The sequence below is a fragment of the Falco rusticolus genome, chromosome 6, assembly GCF_015220075.1.
Source record: "Falco rusticolus isolate bFalRus1 chromosome 6, bFalRus1.pri, whole genome shotgun sequence".
Classification (NCBI taxonomy): Eukaryota; Metazoa; Chordata; class Aves; order Falconiformes; family Falconidae; genus Falco; species Falco rusticolus.
In genome coordinates, this window is record NC_051192.1 from 10,084,891 (window position 1) to 10,109,904 (window position 25,014).

At 36.3% G+C, this 25,014-nt stretch overlaps 1 protein-coding gene across 7 annotated transcripts in view; it reads left to right on the top strand.

The window, feature by feature from the left end:
- SIPA1L2 (signal induced proliferation associated 1 like 2) overlaps window positions 1-25,014 on the top strand; it is a 152,088-nt gene that overhangs the window by 76,557 nt on the left and 50,517 nt on the right. For 4 of the 7 annotated variants that reach the window (XM_037392334.1, XM_037392337.1, XM_037392342.1 and 1 more), the window contains exons 6-11: window positions 2,930-3,104; window positions 9,316-9,419; window positions 12,178-12,255; window positions 15,968-16,125; window positions 17,646-18,222; window positions 23,677-23,951. In XM_037392334.1, coding sequence (XP_037248231.1) covers window positions 2,930-3,104; window positions 9,316-9,419; window positions 12,178-12,255; window positions 15,968-16,125; window positions 17,646-18,222; window positions 23,677-23,951 — 1,367 coding nt within the window. The remainder of the gene's footprint in view (window positions 1-2,929; window positions 3,105-9,315; window positions 9,420-12,177; window positions 12,256-15,967; window positions 16,126-17,645; window positions 18,223-23,676; window positions 23,952-25,014) is intronic. The other 3 variants (XM_037392338.1, XM_037392339.1, XM_037392340.1) reach the window with 1 other exon arrangement.

Below are 25,014 nucleotides of genomic sequence, written 5' to 3' on the forward strand. Positions count from 1 at the left end.
AGCACACAGGCGGGAGGTTCAAACTGCACATGAGCTTGCAGCTGCTGCTTTGTTTAGGAATAGTGGTACTGGTAGAATCAAATTTGTACATAATTGCCTAGTGATTACAGTATTTGACCATGAAGTGAACCCCAGTATTAATTTCTTCCTTGGGCTTGGGAGTTATAGATCCTTGTCTTCAGTGTCTCCTAGGACAGTGTTTAAACCAAGAGCTGGTAGGTTGTTCTGGAAGACAGAGGTGTACTTCACTCCTGTTTGGAATGATAATGATATTCATGAACAAGTTCAGGAGTGACTGGTGTCCTCAGAAAGAATGAAGGAGTGTGACTGCATATTTCTCGACTGAATGTTTTGCCCAGGTGCTTCTTTACGGTTAGTTGTTGCCCCTATTGTTGGTGGCTTAGTTAGCATTTAACTTCACTCCTCCGTTCTAGTGTGAGGTCAAGGAAATTAACTTAAATTCCCTGTAGTTTAAGCGAAACTATTTGATGCGGAGCTGGGATAGAGATGGCACTGTGCTCACCATCACTCTAAGTCTCTGCTGGGAAGTGTCAAGAAATAGTACTGCTTCCTGAATTCTAATGTTTATATGAACAGTTCTCTTCCAGTTTCCTTTGTGAAATGTTCACGCTAGCTTTCCACTGAGTAAAGTAGTCACCAGTGTGCGATCTGGAACCTTTTGCTAAACACCTAACTTTCTCCGGGCTTCAAAACAGGGGTCAGACGAGGAAGCACTTTGGATGGATAGTACCTAATGCCAGTCAAAAGGGAATGACAAGAGCAGGCTGGTGTCTTAACCCTGCCCTGCTCGAGTTCAGCAGTCTGGCTCAGGAGGCTCCTGCAGTGCATCCATAACCCAGAATCTCCTTTTATTTCGGACGGTCATCCCTCCCATTCCACATCAAACTGCCACAGTTCCTAATTCTGTGTTCTGTGCTGCCCAGGTGAAACCCTTGTGCAGCACCGTTCCTCATCCCTGTCCTTCCTGAGCCTGTTTGTGCCTGAATGCTCCCTGGTCAGTGGCCTTCTGCCGGAGTATGTTCCACAAGGGCTCTCCCCTACATAAAGCAGTTATACCAAAGGGAGAGGAGGGACTGGGGCTTACCAGGGGTCAGGAGGGCTGCCGTCATACCTTGCTCTTATTCCTGCTGTGCTGCCGATTTTCTGCTCCAGTAGACCACATTCTGTAGTGTGCATTGCCATGAATACAGATCTGCTGAAATCACGGAGTTAGGCTGTTTGTATTAGTGAAAATGAGAATTGTCCCACTGGTAGGCTTAACTTCATAATAAGAAAAGAACTCCAGGCCCAGTTGGTGTTCTGAAGTGTTTTGCTGTAGGCTTATAATGGTCTAGCATTTCCCTGTTACTTCATTTTTAATACATTTACCTTTGGGGCATTCTTCATGTCAATGATTCTGCCTATGGCCTTCAGAAATCTTTATGAACATGGACATCTTGGGCACTAATTTTTTTGGTGTTGGTTGTGTATGAACGTAAATAGTTACATCTAGAATGCTGTCAAGTTAAATCTTGAATTGCCTTAAAAAAGCAGTAGGGTCCTGAAAACACAGAAGACTTAGCAAAAGCACAGTGAAAGCTTTTATTTCTCCAGGGGTGATGAAGATTTGGGGAATGGATTTTTTTTTTCTTTTTTTTTTTTTTTTTTTTTAATTGACTGTTGGCAACTGCCTTGTATAGAAGTCTCCACTTGGAATGGAGAAACGCAGCATTTATTGAAGAGGGAAGGTTTGGGATTATTTGAAGTCTGGAATGATATTTTTGAAACACTTTCCTCTTTCATGTACGTATGTTTTGACTTTAGCTTTTAGTATTCCTGTCTTATAACTTTCCCTCAAAATTGTGGTAAAACACCAGTGGACTAGCACGTTTATGGGTTTGAGTTTTACAATGTACTGAACACGGCAGTCTGTGCGTTACATATGTATGACCAAGGTGAAGCAGACTGTTCTTGTCACCTCTGGTCTAATAGGAACATATACAGTCTTTGCACAGCAAACCTTTTAGACATGAATCCTGAAGTTTGATTAAGAGAAGTCTATGGCTGGAGAGTTGATTTGAGTCATGAATACAGATAAATGTCTTAAGGGAAGCAGGTGTGACGGATGGTCTCTGTCAGTTTGTGGCGCTCTAAAAGGTGTCAGTTAAGAAAAGTAAGACTAATCCATTCACATGGAAGTTTCCTGTTTGTCATCTTAAGTATGCATAAAACCTAAGAAAACAAGACAATACTTTGCTCAAGAAGTCATTTCTTTTTATACTTCACTTTTTTATAGTTTTTATACTTTTTTTAATAGAAGCAATTTATCTCTTCTAGTGTTTTAGAACTGCAACTTTGTTTAACAAAACTAACTGCAATCTGATTTCTAGCTTGAAGTATATTTTTGAAAATGGGGAATAATTTTTAATACTGGATGATTTTATGGGGAGGGCAAAAGGTTACATGTAACAAATTACTGTTCTCAGGGCCTGTTTTAGCTGAACCACACTGATCTTTAAAGAGTAGAAATATGGGGAAGTAAGCTCACCTTGTTTTGAATCTGAGAAAGAAGAGAGTTATACAAAAATTGCCAGTTAAAGTTCTTATACTGTAACATGAATTAGAGTGTGCTTTTCTAATAACTCAGTTGAAAGTGGTCATGTACTGCTTTTATCTGTGTTTAGATAGTGACAATCCAGTTTTCTTTCAAGATAGCTGTTGAGTGGGTTTTTTCTTTTTTTTTTTCTTCCTCCTTTCTGCAGTGACTTAATTTCCAAAATCAGAATACTTACTTTTTCACTTTCATATAACTTCTGCCAGGGGTTATAACAGTGTTATCTTTTAATTGTTAATATTTGTTGTAATATTGACTTTCCTTTGCTTCTGTAATTTTTCCTTTTCTTTTTTTTTTTTTTTTTCCTTTTTTCAGCTGAGCTTTCAACATAAGATTGGCATCCTTTACTGCAAAGCAGGTCAAAGCACAGAGGAAGAAATGTATAACAATGAGATGGCAGGACCAGCTTTTGAAGAGTTCCTTGATCTTCTGGGCCAGAGAGTACGGCTAAAAGGATTTAGTAAATACAGAGCTCAGCTAGATAATAAAAGTAAGTTACATTTCCAACCTGTGGTAGAAACTATAATTATCCAGTGGATCTTCAGCAAAGCCTGCTCTGTCTTTTCAGGTTCTTGATTTGGGTTTTGGTTAGTAAGGTTATATGTTAAATGAGGAAGATGAAGCATATGATAAGAGCATGTGTCACACCTTGTCTGAAAGGTTATTTACTTTTTCTGTGGTGTTAGTAGAACTGAAAATCAAAGCAACTTGCTTCATGTGTGGGCACTTAGTTAAAATTGTACTATGTGAGTGATATTTTTGAAATATTTCAGAATTTCCCAGCTACGCTTTAACATCTTACCCTTAAAAAGGCAAAAGAAAAGATACGCATTTCAAAATATGGAGTCATTACAAGGGCCCATTTTCCTTATTACAACCAAACTTTTGTGCTTCTTTTTAATCAACATACATATTGATGTTTATATTGAGTAGCAATCAAGTTTTCTTGGTTTTCTAGGTTCTCACACATGTACAGTAAGCATGTTATCATTCAGCAGCTGGTAAACATTCATCTGCCTATGCACTGTGTCATTACTACCATTTCCTCAGATCTTTCAGTTTCCCTAAGTGCAATAGTATAATAATTTCATTGTACAAATTTGTTGGGGTTTGTAGCAAAAATAGGAAAAGTATTGCTGTTATAAAGTCAGTGATATGTTAACACACTTTTTTTATTATCACTGCTTTTCACTGCCCTTAAATTTTTCTTAACTCTTCGTTACTTTAATGTATTTTTAACAGAATTTTGACAACTGATCACTACGAGCTGTGATCTAAGGATATCTAAGTATTTGTCTACTTTATTGTAACATACTATTTTTATAAAGACTAGATACAAGGAAGAAATTTTTTATGATGAAGGTCGTGAAACACTAGAACAGGTTGCCCAGAGAGATGGTAGATATCCCCATCCCTGGAAACATTGAAGGTCAGGTTGGACAGGGCTCTGAGCAACTTGATCAGGTTGAAGATGTTTTAATGTTTTACTGATGTTGTATGCCATTAATGATATCGGCCTGTCATATGTTCTTATAGTTTGGAACACACGGAATGTAATTAGGAGAGTTCACAAAGATGCAGTCTTCAGTTTTATATAAAATGTAAAATACTGCCTTAATTACCACCTTTTTTTGTGTTATACTTGGGGGTTTTGATATAATGGCACAATGTAATGAATGAATGGTTTAGACTGCTTAAAGAATCAAAGGTATTCGCGAAATATGGTTTTACTATGAATTTGTGGGAGCATGATGTCACAAAGCTTAATGCAAGGTTCACTCTATTACTTATTACATAGATGAAACATACAAAGGAAGGTCGGTTTAGAATCGAGCTAGAATAATTTAGGGACTGAAGATGCAGAAGGGTAAGGGAGACCCTCATATTGAGTCACAAGTTTCAGAGAAGACCCCCTTGCTTTCTAAACACCTGATAGAGCTTAGGTGCAGCTGGGTCCCATTTTAGTCTCAGACTTCTGCAGTGGTTTATGTCTAAAGGTTGTTTAAGGTTTGTTTATTCAGAGTTTAAGGTGGATATTTTAAGGTGGATCACAAGATTTTAGCAGCAATTAATCATTGACTAATTTGACATTTACGAAGGTAATCAATAGGATTTACTGCAATCACAAGAGTAACTTAATTATAGATGGGGTATCTAAATCAATTCACATGCACATGCACACTGACACAAAGAGGTAAATGTATAAAGATGTAGGTATATTGTTGTGGTTTAACCCCAGCTGGCAGCTAAGCAGCTGCTTGCTGACTGCCTGTCCCACCCCCCTGAGTGTGGGGAGGAGATTCGGAAAAAAGCTAAAGCTCATGGGTTGAGGTAAGAACAATTTAATAATAGAAATAAAATAAAATAATATAAATTAAAATAACAACAACTGTAATTAAATGGGGAGAGAGAGGGAGAGGAATAAAAGACAAAAGGAAAGAAAAAGACCCAAGTGATCTGCAATACAATTGCTCACCACTGCTGACCGATGCCCAGCCAGTCCCTGAGCAGCAATCCACAGGCGCCAGCCAGCTCCTCCCAGTTTACATACTCAATGTGATGTTTTATGGTATGGAATATCCCTTTGGCTAGTTCAGGTCAGCTGTTCTGGTTGTGTCCCCTCCCAACTTCTTGCACCCCTCCTGCCTTCTTACTGGAAGGACTGGAGAAACTGAAAATTCCTTGTTGTCTTGCTAAGTAATATTTATACTAACAATAAACATTAATGATGTGTTATCAACATTATTCTTGTACTAAATCCAAATACAGCATTGTACCATCTACTGAGAAGTAAGTTAACTCTATCCTAGCCGAAACCAGGATGTATATAAATGTACCAAGGTACACCTGTTAAAAGCTCCCCTTGAGTTCAGAGAAATGCTCATGTTGAGTGCCTTGGCATTTCTCAACAGGCGAAGGGTTGAGCCTCGAGGAACAGGGGTATCAGCCCAGCTCCTGTCATCAGCTTTCAGCCACTGTCCTCCTAACTTTGCAGACGTGGGGGTTGGCGAGCTCTGAGCAGCATCCCACTCCCACTCCCACCGAGGGAGATGCAGGTTGCAGCCCGCTGCAGCCCAGGAGAGCTCAGGGGGTCTCACTTAGGACCACTCTTACAGGGTTGGAGATGATTGGCTTTAGTCATCTGTAAAATTCCATCCTGGCTGTAATCTGAGTTGGAAATTTTTCAGAATTCCAATGACAATGGTACTGTTCAACTCGGGCTACAATTCATGTCAGGAATGTTCCAAGGCTGTCATGGGATGACTGGTTATCCCTGCTTTCATTCCCCACCTCTGCCAGGCCACAGAAGTTTCTGGTACAGTCAGTGCCGTGCTCCACCTCAGCCAGGCGAGAGCTGCTGGTGCGGTCAAGGGGCGCTTAACTGCCCGACTGGTTAAACAGAGGCCACGGCCTAACGGGGATCCCTGAGATCACTGAGTGGTCCGGGCAAGCGGGGGGAAATGCACAATCACACAGAACAAGTATTACTGCGTGTCATATTCATAACTGGATAATACATTGATCTGACTGCCTGCAGGTTCAGAATACTGTGATAATTTCATCTCTGTTAGCTATGTTTTTGGTAGGCATAATGTCTCAATAATATTTCTTGCTCGGTTTTTGTAGGGTTCCCAATTATTAAGTTTTTCTGTTCTCAAATGTTGACCAGCTGTGGGCTTTTTCTTTAAAATGTTGTTTTTTAAAAACAATTGGTCTATTTATTCAATATTTTGATAAGTAGCTAATTGGTCTATTTCTTATGGAATATAGAATGTAGAATGTTATGGTGGGTTCGCCTGTCTGGCAGTTAAACCCCAACACAATTCCTTGCTCACTCACCCTTCAGCAAGACGGGGGAGAAAATCAGAAGGGCAAAAGCAAGGAAAAACCTGTGAGTTGACATTAAGACATTTCAATAAGTGAAGGAAAGAAAGGAAAAAACCAAACACCGCCCCCCTGCAATACACACCACCCCCCTGAAATACTCCCAAAAAACCAACCCACCATCACAATAATCAACCAACCAACCAACAAGCTCCCCCCCTGCCGTCACCTGGCCAAAACAAGGGGTGGAAGGGCAATCACTTGCCGCTTACTGTCAGCAGAGTGGGGCCCAGCCAGTCTCTGAGCAACAGCTACCATGGAAAAGCTCCCCCTGCTCCAGTTTCACTGCAGAGCATGATGCTTTATGGTATGGAATATGACAGTTTGAGTCAGCTGTCCTGGCTGCATCCCAGTCCAAACTCTTGCCCACCCCTACCATACCCCGCAAGGTGGGAGGCAGCATGAGAAACAGAAAGCCTCAGTGCTGTGTGAGTGCTGTTCAGCAATCGCTGAAACACTGGCGTATCATCAACACTGTTGTAATCACGTATAGAAAACATGGTGCCATAATGGCTGCGATGAAGAAAATTAACTCCATCCAAGCCAAACCCAGTGCAAATGTGAAGAACATGGGGAATATATTAACTACAAACTCTTTTCTACCTTTCTTTAGTGCATTTTTAATGGTGTGCAACTCTAAATCCCCAGGATCAAGAAATAAGAAAATCAGAGGAAACTTTACCAATTCAACACTATATAATTTGTTTAGTACAGGTTTTAAGACCTATCAATCTACCAAAAATTAGGAACGAAAATATTATTGGAACATTAATATTCTCGTTTATAATGTTCAGACTTTAATTATGGATTGTGTCATGGATAAGACTGGATTATGTTGACATTTAATTCCCTTATACCTGTAAAGAGAGAATTGAAGGTAAAAGAAATTGAGGAAACTTTGCAATTTTATACCTATAGATATAGGTATAATAGTAAATAGAAAATAGTAAATAGTGCTGTTTCACTTTTGTTGGTAAAAGGTGCTTTTATGGAAAAAAGCACAAAAAAAAGTTTAGCCAATTTTTCTCAACCTTTGTGAAATAAAACTGATGTTCAGAAAGGAATGAGGTGCAAAATTGTCAGCTCAGATGTATTTTTTTTTCCCACCAAAATTTTTAGCAGAGTAATGTTCGTAGTAGCAACCGCTATGTAAATTTAGTCATAGTAGGCCTTAGTAGATGTTCAGTAAAGCATCTGTTGAGTTAGAAGATTTCAGTTTGCTTAGTGTCAGGGACTAAATTTCAGAAGAAAAACTTCCTAAATTTGCTAGCTCATTTCCAAAGTCAAGGTGCTAAATCAAAAGTATTCAGCTAAGTAGGATGTTGCATTAGGAAAACATTGGTTTAAAGGTAAGGAATCTGCCTTTCTGTAATAAGTATTTAAAGGGACTGTTTTGTGCAGTATCTGTTCAAGATAATTTGACTTTATCTATCTAATTGCAAGAGGAGTCAGGGAATAGGGTTGCTGACGTCAGTGTAGTTTAGACAGATATTTGTATTTCACAATACAATTTATTTCATCCTTCTGTCTCTTCAAAACTGTCTTTCTAAAATGCCACAGAAAGGTTATAATGGAATTAGATTTTTAACAAAGGTTTTAAAATAGAAGAGTGCAATAATGTTTGCTTTTTAAGCAACATTTAAGTAAGAAACTTTGATGGAAATTATGCTCCTTATTTTTATGTAACTGTAATTTATATTACATCAGTATTAATACATTTTATTATTGTACAAACATAACTGATGAAGCCAGTTGTAATAGAAATGTGTTCAATATTATATACACGCATAAATATTTTCAGATTTAGTGCTGCAGATTCAGTATGGTTACTGTTGAATTTTACACTCAAAATGTATGTTTATATGCTTCTAACCAGAGAACTAACATGGCTAATCAGTTTCCTTTTGGAATTCAGTTACTACTGAAAACAAAACAAAACCCCAAAACCTTAACCAGTGTGTGGAAGACAGTGCTTGAGAATGCTTATTGGTGTAGAGAGTATACAACTATATTAAAAATAAATGGATGAACATGGAAAAAGAGAAGAAAGATTGATAGTTTTCTTGACTCAATAGGGTGTTCCCAACCTCCTGCATTAAAGTTAATTGTATCTGCTTAAATAATCCATGCATATTAAAGGTGAATTAAAAGGATTAATTTGTGACTGCAGAGTAAACCTCCTCTCTTTGACTGTAGACATTCTGAAATACTGTCTATTAATAATAAATATTATTTTATTAATTTTATAGATATAAATAAAAGAAAATATTAAGTCATATCTTATATGAAAATTATTTTAATAATTGTTTAAGAATCTGAAAATTCCTGATAAAATATTTGACATTGTACTACAGTGCATCATGTACGTATTTTGTGTTTAAAAAATGTCTAATCTGCAGTATGTGTTTTAATGTCAGATTTGAAGTAGTATGGTCAGATTATTTTTTGGTAAAGTATGAGATTAGTCAGTTGTCCTTATTAACATTTTAAATAATGAAAATATATATTATATAAAACTATACTCAAGTAGCTAAGTGTTTGTTCTTTTTTTTTTTTTCATGAAATGTCAATATATTCAAAATTAGATCATTTTGGCCTCATAGACAGCAAACTCTGGGGAATTTCTTGCAGGACCCTTCTATGTCATAACATGAAACTAAAGAGTAGAGCTTGAGCTGATGCAAACTGTTTGTGCTATATTGAAAAAAGTTTTAAATTGCATTAATAGATTTAAATTGTAGCATGCAGAGTGGTGTCCTAAACAGCAGTATGAATGTTCTGTTTTTCTGACCTTTTGCAATTAAATTAATTTTCAGCTGATTCAACAGGAACTCATTCCCTCTATACTACCTATAAAGATTATGAATTAATGTTTCATGTATCAACAATGCTTCCATACATGCCCAGTAACAGGCAACAGGTATGTTTTTGAACTTTTCATTGTAATTTTACATTATAAATATTTGACATTGAGGGGTTTTTTAAAGTAATATTGATATAAACCTGAATTGTTCTATATGAAGCATGACTCAACTCTTTTTTTTTTTTTTTTTTTCCTCCTTGAAATATTGTAAGGTATTAGAAATCTCATAGGATTTTTGTACTATATAATTCAGGAAGTTACCCTATCTCCCCCATTTCATGATATTATGAAAAGGTAATGTTGCCTGTGGTGAATGAGTTAATTTGAATTTGGACCGAATTTATATCTGATCTGTGTTTTAAATATTGAATTGAATGAAGCTTAAAAATAGTCTTATGGTTAAAATAAGCATGTAATAAGATTTTTAGAACGATTTCACTTAATCCTTGTTATATTACAGATCTTGACATTTTTATTAATGTGTCAGCTTAGTAATAAATGCTTAACTGTATCCTTCAAGGTGTCTGCTTATGAAGACAGAAAACTGCAATGCACTTATTTCTGGAGAATTCCTTTTGCTTATATAATAATTGAGAATAGCTTTAAAGCATTAAGGATGGCTAAAAAACAGCACAGCATTCAAAGTGTGCGGTGCACCTGTAAGGTTACTCTGTCTTGCCTGTCTCAGATATTTTTTGCAACTGAATTAAAAAGTACAAGCGCATTTAGTATAATATATCAACGTGAACAATTAAAAAACCCTAGCAGAATTGCTTATAGGTCAGACTGATGATAGTTCATGACTTTCTGTGCTGCTACTACTATGCATTTTTCTAGCTCTGGAGAAATAAGTGTTGGGTTTATTTAGTTAGGTTTAGAATATTCTCTCATTGCCATGCAAGATACACGGATTTCAGGCATTTTGGAAGGTTGTAATGAAATAAAGATGCTATCTCACTTTCTTTTTCAACAGCGTACAAAAGATGGTTACTGATTGTTGAATCATATGTGAGTTGTGTCTTTCATGTCTACCCTATCAATAGGTCTTGTGGGAAGAAAAAGAGATGTGTCAAGGCAGCAAGAAAAAGATAAAAGAAAGTGATTAAAATTCTTGAGAAAGCATGTATGAAAATCAAAATGGAAGAAAATATATGATGTATTTATGTATTATAAATAGTGCATAATGTTCTGAACTGTCTGAAGAACTGTTTCAAGTGAACAGTTAAGACAACTGCAAATTTTACTCCATTACGCTTAGGATTTAGATATGGTTTATAGAAACCAAATTAGGAATTAAAAGACAGAAACTCTTCACCATATGAATAATATGAATGTTTAGATGACTCATGTCTTAAAATGTGTGGCTGTCAAGAGACAGAATGTTCAGCTGTATCAGCTTTATCATACACTCGGCTGTGCCAGTAGCTAGTAATCAAGGTATCAGATCATCATCACTGATTGGAGATTGTTCCACTTCTCTAAACTTTCACTTACATCTTACTACAATACAGAATTAATTTAATAAACACACTAGGGTTGTTGTGTCTGTAATCAGTCATAACAATCTTTGACTTAAAAGCACATGTAAATAGGGAAAACTGTACACTGTTAAGAAGATACAAGACACTGAATGAGCATGCCTTAGAAGGTAAAACCCAATATTTTCATAGCTAATCACAGGCACTGACAGTAAATAAGGCCTTACTTGGAGTTTAGTACTTTTATTGTTGTCTTTCATGACTTTCCCTTGTTTGTAAGAACAGGATATCCTCTTGCCATGATCCACTACTTTTCATAATTGTTTGCTGTTTGTCAGCTTCGCTGCTGTGTTGCTCAGCCACCCCTTGTTACTGTCCTTTCACTTGTTCCTGTGCCTTCCTTCCATTCTTATCAGTTCCTTATCTGTCTTTCTTTATAGTCAGGTGCCAATTCTTGTGTACAGCAAAATATTCGAATTTTAACTCCATGGTTTTCCCCAGCAACAAGCACTCCTTTCCACAGTGTTTTAGTAAGCTCTCATCATTGTCACTTTATCAGGTTCAATATTTAGTAGGAACACCATGTGTTGTTATTCATGGTTTTCTTGGGATCAAAATAATGTGGCAGTTTTCCACGTTCAAGTACTACGCCTATCTGAAGATCCACCACATTATTTTTTTATTATTAGGTGCTAGGATCTAGCAGTATTTACACAGCATGGACACTGTCTTAATAAAATACGACAAGTGCACCCAAATGACCAGAATTTAGCCAGCCTTAATGTGCAAAAGGGATCTATAATCATTGCTTAATTTTCTTCTATTACTGTTTAGTTCCAAAATACATACTGAAGTGTGGAAAGTATCAACAGTGTTATTTCTCACAAGCAAGGATGAAATTCGAATAGGTCTTTTTCCCTGAGACATTTTAGATGCTGAAGACCACAGATGCAGTTGCATCAGTTGTGTTCAAGACAGAGAGACTTACAGGTGCTGTGGAATATGAATGTTGTTTGTCTCTTTTCAGGGTTTGGCTCACTGACTCTGTACACCCAAGTAACTTAGGGACCATGGTAATTTTCCTTGTAGGTTATGTTAGCAATGAAGACCCCCATTCAACAGTTATTGTTTGCTAGCATATTGTGTATGTACTGGCAATGAGGTTATTGCATCCTATCCCGACGTCCCTTGTTTGGTAATGACTGGGCAAGGTATTGAGTCACTCTTCATCATCTAGGACTACAACCTTCAATGAGCAAGCACTAAGCGTTGCTTATATTCCAAATACCTGTGAGCCAAAAATAGGCCACACCAGAATTGTTTGTTGCTTCTTCCAGGACATAACTACGCCCTGCTTGGTCCCTGATCAGGACATCCCTCTAGTTTTAGAGCCAGCAGGAGATCCAAAGAGCAAGGTAATTTTCACTTTGGCTGCAACATAGGCTGGGAACTTTCAAGTCAGCTGCTCCTTCCCTAGGACAGAAAAGACTACCAGCCCTGGTGTGGCCAGTTCCTTTTCCTTTACTGGCCATTTCTTCAAATCATAGCTCAAGGCCTTTCCCCTTTAAACTTTACCTTTGTGATGTCCCTTTCCAAATCATTCCCTTGCAAATTTCCCGTTCACACATTTGCAGTCTGCTTGCGTACACATAGTCAGACCCAATTAATCCAGATCAGTTCAAATAATCAGTTTTCACCAGGTTTAATGAAAACCTGAAAATGAAACAGATATGCAATAATGAAATAAGCTTGTTGAATATAAGCTACTGTTAAAATAGTTGGGATAACAAGATGTGGTTATACCAAACTCGGTTTAACCAGATCTGATGAAATATCTTTTGCCGTTTGTTTCTGGTTTTGGTACTGGTTAAGAACACAAAGTTAAAGTAAAACTTTGAAACCACTTATTTTAGATATGTATTAAAATAATTTTGAAGATTTACTTGTTTGACTCTTAACATTTTATTATGTAATTGAGTGAAGAATATATTTCACTGCTATTTCAACAAGAATTCCTTGTTATTTCGCAGTTTGACTAGGCATTTAAAATTCCACAGAAGTGGGTAGATTTTTATGGATGGACATAACCTGTAAATAAGCTAAGTTTTAAGACGGTAGTTTTCTTCAGAGATGCATATCTGAAAATTAAGAATTGAGTCATTTTAATTTCAGAATTAATATAGTAGCTATTACTTGGTATAAATAATTTTAATTTAATGGATTCTGCCTTTCTAACATATTTTCCTTACCAGTCTCCCCTTTGCGTGTTTTGTGGTCTTACATAAAACGTCACTGATGTCCTCTTGGCTGCCTATAGTACTTGATTTGGTTCATTTTCAAGTTCTACCATGCCAATTTAGACTGCTAACTAGAATGATGTCAGAGTGTGTTTGATGTCTCCCTGTTGTAAGTAACCCTCTGTAATCTGTGCACCCTGTTGAGAGTTCTTACTGTGCTCTGCATTGGTATGAGACTCTTCAGAGTATGTTAGAAAGGCAGCTAAAAATAAGGATTAATAATACAACAACCCTCAAAACTCCAAACCTGAGCAGACCTCAAAATGGGAGAGGAAGGGGAAACTGAGAACCTAAAAAACCCCACCACCTTGTAGGTCAAAGTTGGGAGGAAAATCTAGGTTATGGAATGGAAACTAGAGAAGGGTTTCTTACAAATCGTTTTGCTTAGTTCCGGTTTCCTTCAATTCCTTTTTCATTTTCAGTATGCTATCCTTATCTCACATTTCCTAGGCAAGTATGTGTTCCCTCCTTCTTCTCAGTGCTTTATTCTTTTCCTATTACTTTATCCTATCCAGAGCACTTCTTTCCATGTTCCAGATCACCCCAGTTTACTTCTCTCCCTTTCCGAAGTTCTTTGCTTTATGATACTCTGTGCACAGCCACAACTGTGCTTTGCCTTTGCATTGTGTTGAAGTTCACTGACCACTTATGCATGACAGTTATTTGTAACAGTGTTACACTGATTTTATTTTAAAATGTTGAAGAAGTCACTAAGATCTCTGCAAGGTTGGTAAGGTTCTTAAAAATTATGACATGGCTTCCTGTTTCCTATTTTTGTGCCTCTTTAGAGGTTTAAACACTTGAAAAAAAGTTTAGGGACAGAATATGGGAACTGCCATAATTTTGAAAATACGATTTTTTCTAGTAACATTTCAAACATTTCTAAAACTTACCTTTTATGAATTGACTGCTGTTCTTTCTTAAGCAAACTATGATGGCAAGCAGAACCTCACAAAGAGTTCTACAAAGGCAGAAAATATTCTTGAAAACAGTGATTGTCTTGAGAAATACATACAACTTTAAACAGGGTGTTGCTTTCTAATTTTTGTAATTTTGCTCTGGGGAAATGTTTAGGCAAAGGCATGAACCACTATAGCAAGAATAATTGGGCAGTTAAGTTATATAACAAAAGCTGAAATGAATCACCTTGTACCTCATAATTGGAAGGTTTCTTACAAATTTAACTGTGGTGTAAATTCCAACCTGTGAGATGATAATAACCTCTAAATATGAACTTGTGGTTCACTACTATGATCTAATTGTATGGTTCACTAGCTCAGCAAATTAAAGTATACCTGACACACTTGGTTCTGTGATCAGTTCCACACAGTCTACTTCTACTCTAATTTGTATGCAAGAGTATGTATAATTAAATTGCTCGAAGAGCCGGTTATTCTTATTTTAGGCTTAAAGACCTGAAAAATTCATTGACCCACATGAATCATACCAAATATTATTTTCTGTTCTTATATCTGTTTTAAAGTTTCATCAGAAGTCTTATTTCTTTAATCTGAATTTGGGATTTGGGTTATGTTTAAAATAATATGGATATACTGAGTGCTTTAAAATTGTGGCTTTGGCCCTTCTTACTACCTTTAGCATGCCATTCTTCATGTTATTTTTGAGAGATACAATGAAGCGTATGTAGGGGTCTTAGGCTCTAGCATGTGTAACTGCTTTTTTTGTTGGTAGCTGAAATACTAACCGTTAGCGGAACTGGGAAAATACAAGCAAGAACTCTTTTAATAGAAAGATTATGTTCTTCAAAATCAGACCGATAGAGAAATTGTTACTTATTCTGTTGGAAAAGTTTTCCAATAGATTTATTCTTGTATCCTTTTAGTTACACATGAGCTAAGATAAAGCTTTAAGTGTCTGTATGCTATCAGTTGGCAATGCAAGGTCTTTGGCAGACTTTGGGTGGGTATTTAAAATGTAGCTCTTTTTTCCATCTAGTAATGTACATGGATGTTTTATAAGCAAAGGTATTTAAGAAAAAAGTATTAAAAAAATTGAGGGGTGCAATATACTTCCATGAGGAAAATGAACATTTTATTATGTTATTTTGTTGGGGTTTTTAGAGGGGTAGAGAGAGAAGTCATCTCTTATTGCTGGACACGTTTTATAGTTTTTATTAAGTTTTAGCCTGTAACAATGATTTAGTACTTTAAATTACTCCTTAATTATATTTTGATGATAAAAGCTACCAATTAGAAGAATAAGATTTTATTTAATGAGTTTCTAATAGCTACTGTTTCTCCATGAGTCTCAGCTTTGTTCCTCAAGTATGCAGTTGTTAAAATTCCTGATAAGTATTCATGATAATCTATTTTTAAAAAAATAAAGATCATAACTTTAAGAAATATGTTTAATAAAAATACAACATGGAAAAGGAGGGTTTATTGAGAAAGGAAAGTGATATTGTATTTTTCATATAGAAGCAAATACTACATTGTGAAGAGGGAACTGAGTAGTGAGAAATGTCAAGTGATGTAACTTTATTTTTTTATTACTGAAGTGATACACTGAAGTAAGAGACATGTATTTCTCATAGAATAAAAAAGAAATCAGTAGAAACTAGGCAGAGCTAGTGTGGGGGTGCAATAGAACTCACCAGAATTTTTGTGAACTTAGCCCATTTTCCTTTCCCTATCTTTTTGTAGTTCAGTCTGATATCCTTTATCTGTAGCTAACCAGGATATGATTAATTAAAAGTTATTTCTAAAAATTTAAGCTTAATTTGTTTTGGTTTGGGATTTTTTTTTTTTCTAAAATGAAGAAATTGTGATTTTTTTAATAACTAATTTTTCAATGCATATTTCTTGTCTAGCTGCTAAGGAAAAGGCATATAGGAAATGACATAGTTACCATTGTCTTCCAAGAGCCAGGAGCACTTCCTTTTACTCCAAAAAACATTCGTTCCCACTTTCAACATGTATTTGTCATAGTCAAAGTGCATAATCCTTGCACTGAAAATGTGTGCTATAGGTGAGTAGAGCCTTAACTATGTAAGTTTGCTATTAAGACTGCAATGGAACTGCCTTTTCTAATGGTTTTGTATTTCCTGGAGTTATTACGTATACAGGTTTAAGATTTCTGCGGTTTTGTGTGTTTGAAATCCCAAGGTCTCCCTTGCACACATCTAGAGTTATGGGAAACGGTTTGTAAACTTAAATGGGTATATGGAGAATTCTGTGTTGCTGATTTATCGGCATAAAATGGGGATATAACAGGTTAGTGAAAATAAGATTTGCAGGCATAATCATAGAAATTCATTTAGAATTTGTATTTCACATTTCCTTTTTCAAAGAAAGTGATTTAAAATTAAGTATTTTAGAAGGCTATTAACCTGTATAATCCCTGTGTATGACAATATGACACTGGGATGAGTCATGGCCCCTAAGCACATGCATAAAGGACATTTGGGGAGTATTAAAACATCTCAAATTTCAGATGATCTTAACTCTCACATGTAAGTTACTGTATCATGAATTCTAGCAAGGTAACTGGGGTTAAAGTATAGTTCTGAACTGATTGGGAATTGTGCCAATATTGATAAGGACTTGAAGCATAATGGTCTAGGTTTAGCAGGTAAAAATGTTATTTATTCATTATTTAGGATGAAATTAAAGTACATCATGAGGCCAAGTCATATTACTGTCTTTTAGAACTTAAGCTATCTTTTAGTAAAAACTTGATCGTTTTATCAGTAGCTCTTTTGTGTTTAATAATACATGACATTTCGTAAGTTACATTTTTCTTATTACTAAATTATATCTGTTTATCGTTCAAAATGTGACTGCATTTCAGTCATGCTAACAGTAGTTGTATGTAGTTTGCACAGTATTTTAAAATCCTTTTTCAGTTGAAATACTTTATGTAGATATCAATTGTGAGTATAATTTTATTAATGACAAAATACTCCTATTTTTCTGTGAACTGTCTATATCAAGAATTGCAGGTATTTTGAAATTTGGTGAACGTAGAGTAGGAAACTTAAACAGGTGCAGGCTGTTCCCATTATAGACACATTTGACACCAATACTTTTTCTTTGTCTTCACACTTCATTGTAGCAAATTGAGGATTAAAATCTGTTTCTGTATTTCTTAGTTTTAAGATCACAAAACTGAGTGACAGCTGAAAACAGTAGTCAGACTTACACCAAAAGAAGAATTTAAAAAATACTTCTCTCATTTATGTCTCACAAAGCATTTTTATATGTATTCCATTAAAGAAAGGAGACAGTCACACCCTAAGAAGTCATCCTTGATATTTTTTTGTTAGTAAGATACATCCATAATGTCTTTTATACATTTAAAAGAAAAAAGCCATTTAAAAACAGGCAAGCCCATCGATTTTCTTTGGTATATTTAAAATGTCTGAAAATTGACATGTCAAAGCTAAACCAAACTGTGTAAATAGACTGCACAGATCACAGTTCTGCTTATCATCTGATCTTTTTTTTTTTAGGAATTAACCACTGTATTTTTTTTCTTTCTGTTTCCAGTGTTGGTGTTTCACGATCAAAAGATGTACCTGCATTTGGTCCACCTATTCCTAAAGGAGTTACCTTCCCCAAGTCTGCAGTCTTTAGGGACTTCCTCTTAGCCAAAGTTATTAATGCTGAAAATGCGGCACATAAATCAGAAAAATTTCGAGCCATGGCCACAAGGACACGTCAAGAATACTTGAAAGATCTGGCAGAAAATTTTGTTACCACAGCTACAGTGGATACTTCAGCAAAGTTTAGCTTTATTACTTTAGGGGCAAAAAAAAAGGAAAAAGTGAAACCAAGGAAAGATGCACATCTATTCAGTGTTGGAGCAATTATGTGGAATGTGATTGCACGAGATTTTGGCCAGTCTGCTGACATTGAATGTCTTCTTGGAATCTCCAATGAGTTTATCATGTTGATTGAAAAGGAATCAAAAAATGTTGTTTTTAACTGCTCCTGCAGAGATGTTATTGGATGGACATCTGGATTAATGAGCATCAAAATATTTTATGAAAGAGGAGAATGTATTCTTCTGTCGGCAGCAGATAATTGTACTGAAGACATCAGAGAAATTGTTCAAAGACTTGAAGTAAGTACAGTTTCTAAACTGAAATCCCAAAATTTTTATGAAGAGTTACTTACATCTCCTTTGAGATACAATAAAAAATGTCCTACGTTTATATTTTGGGAGTGTTTTCAGTCCTCAGAGAGCATTACAAACAATAATCCTCACAACAGCATATGAGAGGAGTGTTGTCAACCCATTTTCAAGGATGAGGAATCTGGTACCAATAATCTGATAGACGTGCCCAAGACCATGGATGGTTTCAGTGTCAAAATCAGAATTGAAAAGCTAAGCTTTTGTCTTCTCTTGCTATAGACTCTTCTTAAATCACAGCTTTGTTCATAGAAATACACCTTAATTTAAAAATATACTCACTTCGACTTTTAATAATAACCCATGTGAGTATTAGCAGAAGAATTTGTGTCAGTGATTCTGTTGATTTGTTCCTTTGTACTGAGCAACTGCATGAAGTAAAGAAAACTATTACCAATTAATGCCAGTTTTTACAGTTGACTGGATAAAGTTTTTCAGATGCCTGATGACCCTGTTAGCACAACTGTCCTGTAACTATTTCAGTCAGTACAAATGAACTGACAGGAACTCCAAGGTAAACGTGCTGATGCATCTACTTCATGTGGTTACACTTCACCCTTTGATCTTAATTTAAGTTATCTAGATGGTCTCAATTTTGTTTATATTAGAAAGCCCAGTACTGAAAAGAAATCATTATGCTTACCATTTTCACACTGGAACAGTCAGATTGCAGCTGATGTTTTAGGGCCTCTGCAGTTCTGCAGTCACTTTTAACATTGCTCAATTTCATGCTCTAAATAATCACCTTTTTCTTTGAAAGTACAATTACTCTTTCAACAGATGAATGTCTTCTTGCCACTGTTACATCATCCTTTTCATTGATGTTTTCAGTTTCACTTTCCTTAGATATTTTCTTTTAGAAAAATAGTTTACATGTAGTTCAGTCCTCTTAAGTATTGCTAAATGACAATATGAATTGAAAAAACAGATGGAAAAGAAGATTCAGAGTTCTAGGGAAAAATTCTGTCATCAGTGACAACAATTTCTTTTGCTGTTTTTCACTTACTCAGTTTTACAAAACATGGAAATAGCCTAGTTGCTGAGGATAGATCTTTAAAATTCAGTAATTAAGAACATATAATGAAATGATTATGTGTATTTACTTGAATACTTCCTCTGTTTTTATGGTCAAATTTGGGGTTGAATAATGACAAATTGGCTTTAGGCCTCAAAAATTTAGCATGAGTTACTGCCGAGTTAACCCAAACATTAACTTCAAGTATGTATTGCAATGAACTCTGGCTGCCTTCTCTCTTTCACTGCCATCTATCCAACTTTCACATTGCTTAAAAGAATTAGCTGTCATTACTTGTTTTAAAACTTTTTTCATCTCTGTTTCTTACCTCATATTTTTCTCCCTTTTTGCTGCTTTTCTCTCTCTTTTGAAAGCTGAGTATTTATGATATTCCCTAGTTCTTTTATGATGGTGAATGCTTTCTAAAGTACTTATATACATTTTGATATAGACGCTTAGAGGTGACCATTACAAGGACTAAGAAGTATTTAAAACTCAGATTCTACACTTAATGTGCTTAATTCAAAAACCTTTTAAGTGACTCAGAACACAGCCAGGGTCGACAACCACAGGTGCCAGCAGATGCTAAAGATGAAAGCTCAAAGGGTGAAATAATATCAAGCTTCAGTGACCAGATGGTTAACCCTTTTCAGTCACTAGTAAAAGCATTAAAACCAGTGAGTAAAATGTTGCAGTTACTAAATGAGACTGTCAAAGAAATAACTACATTTTATTGCCTGGGTTTAAATCATGCAGATGAATAGAAAACGTATCGCAATATCCAGATTAATCAAAGATGTAAACAGCTGAGACTGTGATTTTGCTTTGAACCAAAAGAATCAGTTTGGGACTATAAAAAGAGCTAGGATTTGTCAACCTAGAGTCAGATCTGTATTTGTGGGGGAGAATATCTAGTGATATAAAGTAGAAAGAGCAGCAAAAGCAAACTATAGATTAACTTGGCAGGCTGTGTTTGAAGGCAGAAAAAGCAGTGGTTCTGAGCTTTAGGATAACAGAGAATGGCAGAGTGATACAAGATTAAATGAAAACCCTGAAGGGATCTTTAGACAAGAATCTGAGTAGACAAAATTTCCATAGAAGTGTGTATACTAAAAAAACTTTTCCTTCTTCCTGGGACTTGGAAGATCTCTGTCTTTTAATTTTATCTGTATTAAGTGCATTCAGAGAAGAGAGTTCTTAGTTCATGCACATGAACATTCACATGTTCAGTGAGATGGCAACCAAGTAAGCAGAATGACCTATTTTGAAGTGGAGCAGCACTATGTTTTATGTGACATTGCTATGTAAAATTTAGTGTCACCTTTTAGGTGATATACTTGTGGAGGACTTGATCTCCTGGGATCCCTTCCATTGGAACAGATGAATCTTTGGCAGGAGTGTTTATCTTCCTTCTCTTATAACCTTTGAATATTTAACTAACTTGAAGAAGAGATTTTGAGTGCTCTGAGTTGGGAAAATCTATATACTTCAACTGGTGCATTCATCTGCAGTATTCTGTGATGTGACATAATGACAAAGAGGTGTCTGTCCCCGCAGAGTATGGCATAGTTTCTTAGCGATAAAATTCTGTCCCTCAACTGGGCTTCTGACTATAATTGTGTGTTGCTCTTTTCACTGCATGACTAAATATTGTCTGTATCTTAGAAACTTGTGAGAGAAGTGTAGGGAAACTAATGAAGGATGAAAATTTCATTTTTCACTTATCTAGTTCATAAATTACGAAATTCTTGTTGAAAATTAGTCATGATTGAAAATGTACCTCAGAGCTGGGAAAAAAAAGAGTTAAAGCTTAGTTCTTTGAGCATGCCATATAGCTCTAATACTATATGCATGGTTATAAACACAACAGAAAATTCTGTTAAAAATGGAAATCTTCTAAAAGATTCCATAAACTCAGGGCTGAATACGGCAAAAAAAATAGCTGCTTATTTTCATAGGAAGACACAGAACATGATTTTGTAAACAAAACCTCCCGAGTCCCTTTTAGACATCTCAGGAATGACTTTCACATTTAAACTTCAAAACGTACATCTTCAGAAAGAACTGGAGGGTTTATGAAGTCAAGTGCTACAATTTAAGTAGCCCAAAGTTGTTAGGCAATGATTCTCAGAATATCAGATCCTTGCAAGGTCTTTCTCCAGTGTTCACAGCTCATGGAAGATTAGCCTTTAATGAATGAGAGCTAACTGTATTTAATTACCTTGAGTTTATCACAAGTTAAAAGCTATAAGCGGACCAGCTCCCTCAGGTCTGCAAATTTATGATAACTCATGGTTTTGTGGCACTTTGTTCTCATGTGTGCAGATTCTGATTTTTTCTGCTGAGTGACAGATATCCATATAGAAATATTCTATAAAGGTAATAGTGCTTTAGAACTTACTAAGGTACAGAAACCCATGACTTCCAGTCACTGACCAAGTTGCAGGCCTAAGTTACACAAACACTAAAGATTTTCCACTCATCCTTTGGATTGGGAAGGGAATAGAAGTTAGGCCTCTCATCCCTGACTCTGTAACAGTTTGGACAAAAGACGAAAAACAGGCTTGGAAGCATAAAAGCAAACTATTGAAGAACTTAAAGCTTAATATTTGCTACCTGTTAAATTCCTTTGTCGATGGTGGAAATGTACTTTTATAATAGCTGCCAGTGAAGGAGACAGTGCCACCCATTCCCTGTCTGCCACCCCTTTGGAACATTATTTTTAAAAGCACCCTGTTTTTCGGCTGCATCATGTTCCTGATATGGCTGCACAAGTGCTAACGCGGTACAGGGGACAGCGTAGTAGTCATAGAGTCTTACATCAATTTAAACCTCCCATGAAACTGCACTTAGTCAAGTGCCTCTGACTCAGGCAGTGAAAGGAGCGGTGTTGTGACAGTTTTACGCAGTCGCAGCGCCAACATCTCCCCAAGCTGCACAGTCCCACTCCCTTACCATGCCGCCCTGAATTAGGCTGGGCCATGCTTCCATGGGAAGCAGATGATAAACTAGTGAGCTAGGCTGTCCAGATTCTGGCTTAGGCTGGCAGTGGAGGGGAAGAATGTCTCTTCCAGGGTAGCCTCCTGAATTAAGCTCAAGCTATAGAACAGCCTTTGCAGAAACCTGTCCTATACAACTGACTGTACAGGACACCTGCCTCCTAACTAAAGCACTTTCAAATAGATGCCTAAAGTTGAGTAATGAGTGCATCTTCCTGATGCACACTAAAAGCAACCATAAACAGCGTGAACACCTTTGAGGAACAAGGTGCACTGTGGAACTGCTCTTCATGGTGCATGACCTTGGGAAGATCCCTTGATCTGTATCGTAACATATGCATCTTTACAGGGCAGATATGTGCTTTGCTGGAGTGTTATAAAGCACTGTGAGATCTTTGAATGTTATGCATTATGAACAAAGATTTTTGATAATGTTTCACAGTGCTTCCGTTTTTGTACTAATTATACTAATGGAGATAAAATACATATTGGTTTTGTGACACTGACAGAAAGGAATGTTAGGGTAACTCAAACTTACCTTGCAATGTGGACTGCAGTTTGGTCTGCTGTGTCCTGTGCAGTATTCCCAGCATACCTACTGTTGTGTCGTAATTTTTTACTGGGCGAAACTGTTGAGGACTTGTTTTACACAGTATAGAGAAATGAGCCTGCTTAGCAAAGTCTGAATTTGAAGGATTTTGGCTACTCTATATAACGACAGAACTACTGTTCATTGAATATGAAGAAAGTAATTTTTTTGTTTCTAAATTTCCCAGTGACATGAAAACTCTTACCCCATTTTGATGACGTCCACATCTGGATATAGTGGTAGTTAGGAATATGATACAAGGCAAAATGAATCAACATTATCTTCATTGCTATGTTCTTGAGGAAGAAAAGCTTCTAGAACTGAGGCATTTCACTCGATTTAGCTCATGTTGTATCTCAAGTTCAGTACTGTCTAATACTGAAGAAAAAAATGCCTGCACACCTGTGGTCAGTCAGCCAACAAGAATGAAGGAACTGACAGGACAGCATTTTGCTTGCTTTGTGTTTTGAAACTAAAGCAGTTGTTAGGTTTTCGGGAAGAGATAAATGATACTGTGTTAATGTTGGGCAAGGGGGAAGGAACTTGACACGGGTCAGCTGCTTGCTCCGGGGATGTAAGATTTTTAGCATTGTGAAATGTTTGGTTTGTTTTATGCAGAAATCGTCATTCAACCGCAAATGTTAAAATAATTCAGTATTAGTATATTAAAAATATTTAATGTCAAGCCATATATGGCTTTATAGTGTTTGAAAACAGATTTGTGTGTGTGTCTGAAGGAGCATCCTGACTCACTCCAGCATAACAATCTGATACTTCTTTAGATAGTGACCAGAGGATGTGAAACCACAGAAATGACCCTTCGGAGGAATGGGTTGGGCCAGCTTGGATTCCACGTGAACTTTGAAGGGATAGTGGCAGATGTGGAGCCCTTTGGTTTTGCATGGAAGGCAGGCCTACGGCAAGGGAGCCGCCTGGTTGAGATCTGTAAAGTGGCCGTGGCAACTTTGACTCATGAACAAATGATTGACCTTTTACGTACGTCAGTGACAGTAAAAGTGGTGATTATTCAACCGCATGAGGATGGAGCACCTAGAAGGTAATGAGCAACGGTTCTCAATGTGACGTTTCTGTCTCTCTGTGGGTTTTTTCTCTGCTACTGCTTAAACGATGGCTCTTTTACTGGAGGCCCTCAGGAAACAGGTATTGTCTCTCATGCTGCGTGATAATATTGAAACTCTTCAAAGCAATCTTTTCCCTGAAACCCCTGTTGGCCTGTAGTAGAAGATAAAATGGGATCCTGTAAGAAATTTAACAGGAAATTTACTTTTATATGGCTTTGAAGATGTAAAAAGTAAACTTTAGTGCATCATCCTGTTATGAAAGCTGGAAGCCGATGTGACTTCTTCCACAGGAGAATTTTACGTTTTAATACTGAATTTGAAAATGAGGAATCCTTCTCTGAAAACTGTACCTTGTATGTCTTTGACATTTCTCTGACACCTGATTATTGAAAAATATTTATTTTTTTCTTATGTTGAAATATTGACAAAAGTAGCAAAATACTGGTTTCTTAGAGCCCTTCTCACTTTCTACAGACATCTAATCTAGTCATATTAAATAGTGAATTACATCAGTGAAATCATCAGTTAAAAAAGATCTTGCTGCAGTGTGAAATAATGCTCACACACTCAGGAAAAGACTCAAATAAAGGTTATTTTATTAACTGTACCATTGTTTTCAGGGTTGAGATGCCATTTTCTTTCATCAGTGTTCCTTTTTTGGTGACAGCAGGATTTTTGTTCTTCTCCCCATTTTTAATATGATGAGGTAGAGAGAAGTAAGGGAAAAATTAAAATTTTATAATAATGTGACTTTATTTCTCACATATCTTGTCTTGGAACTATTAATTTGGCTCATTCTAAATGAGAACTGTACTAGAGTAAATTGAATTACTTGTCTGCTTGTAGAAGGCCAGCTTTAAATCTCTTGTTGATTTTTAATTTAACAGAAAAAACATTAGATGTGTTGCTTTTGGCGAGACAACAAGCCATAAAATTTTACGTAGCATGCAATGCTATGAAGTTGGTGCCAACTGTACACGAATACTGTTTAATTGGTGGCAATTCTCCAAGTAGTCATTGGCTTGATGAATGACACAG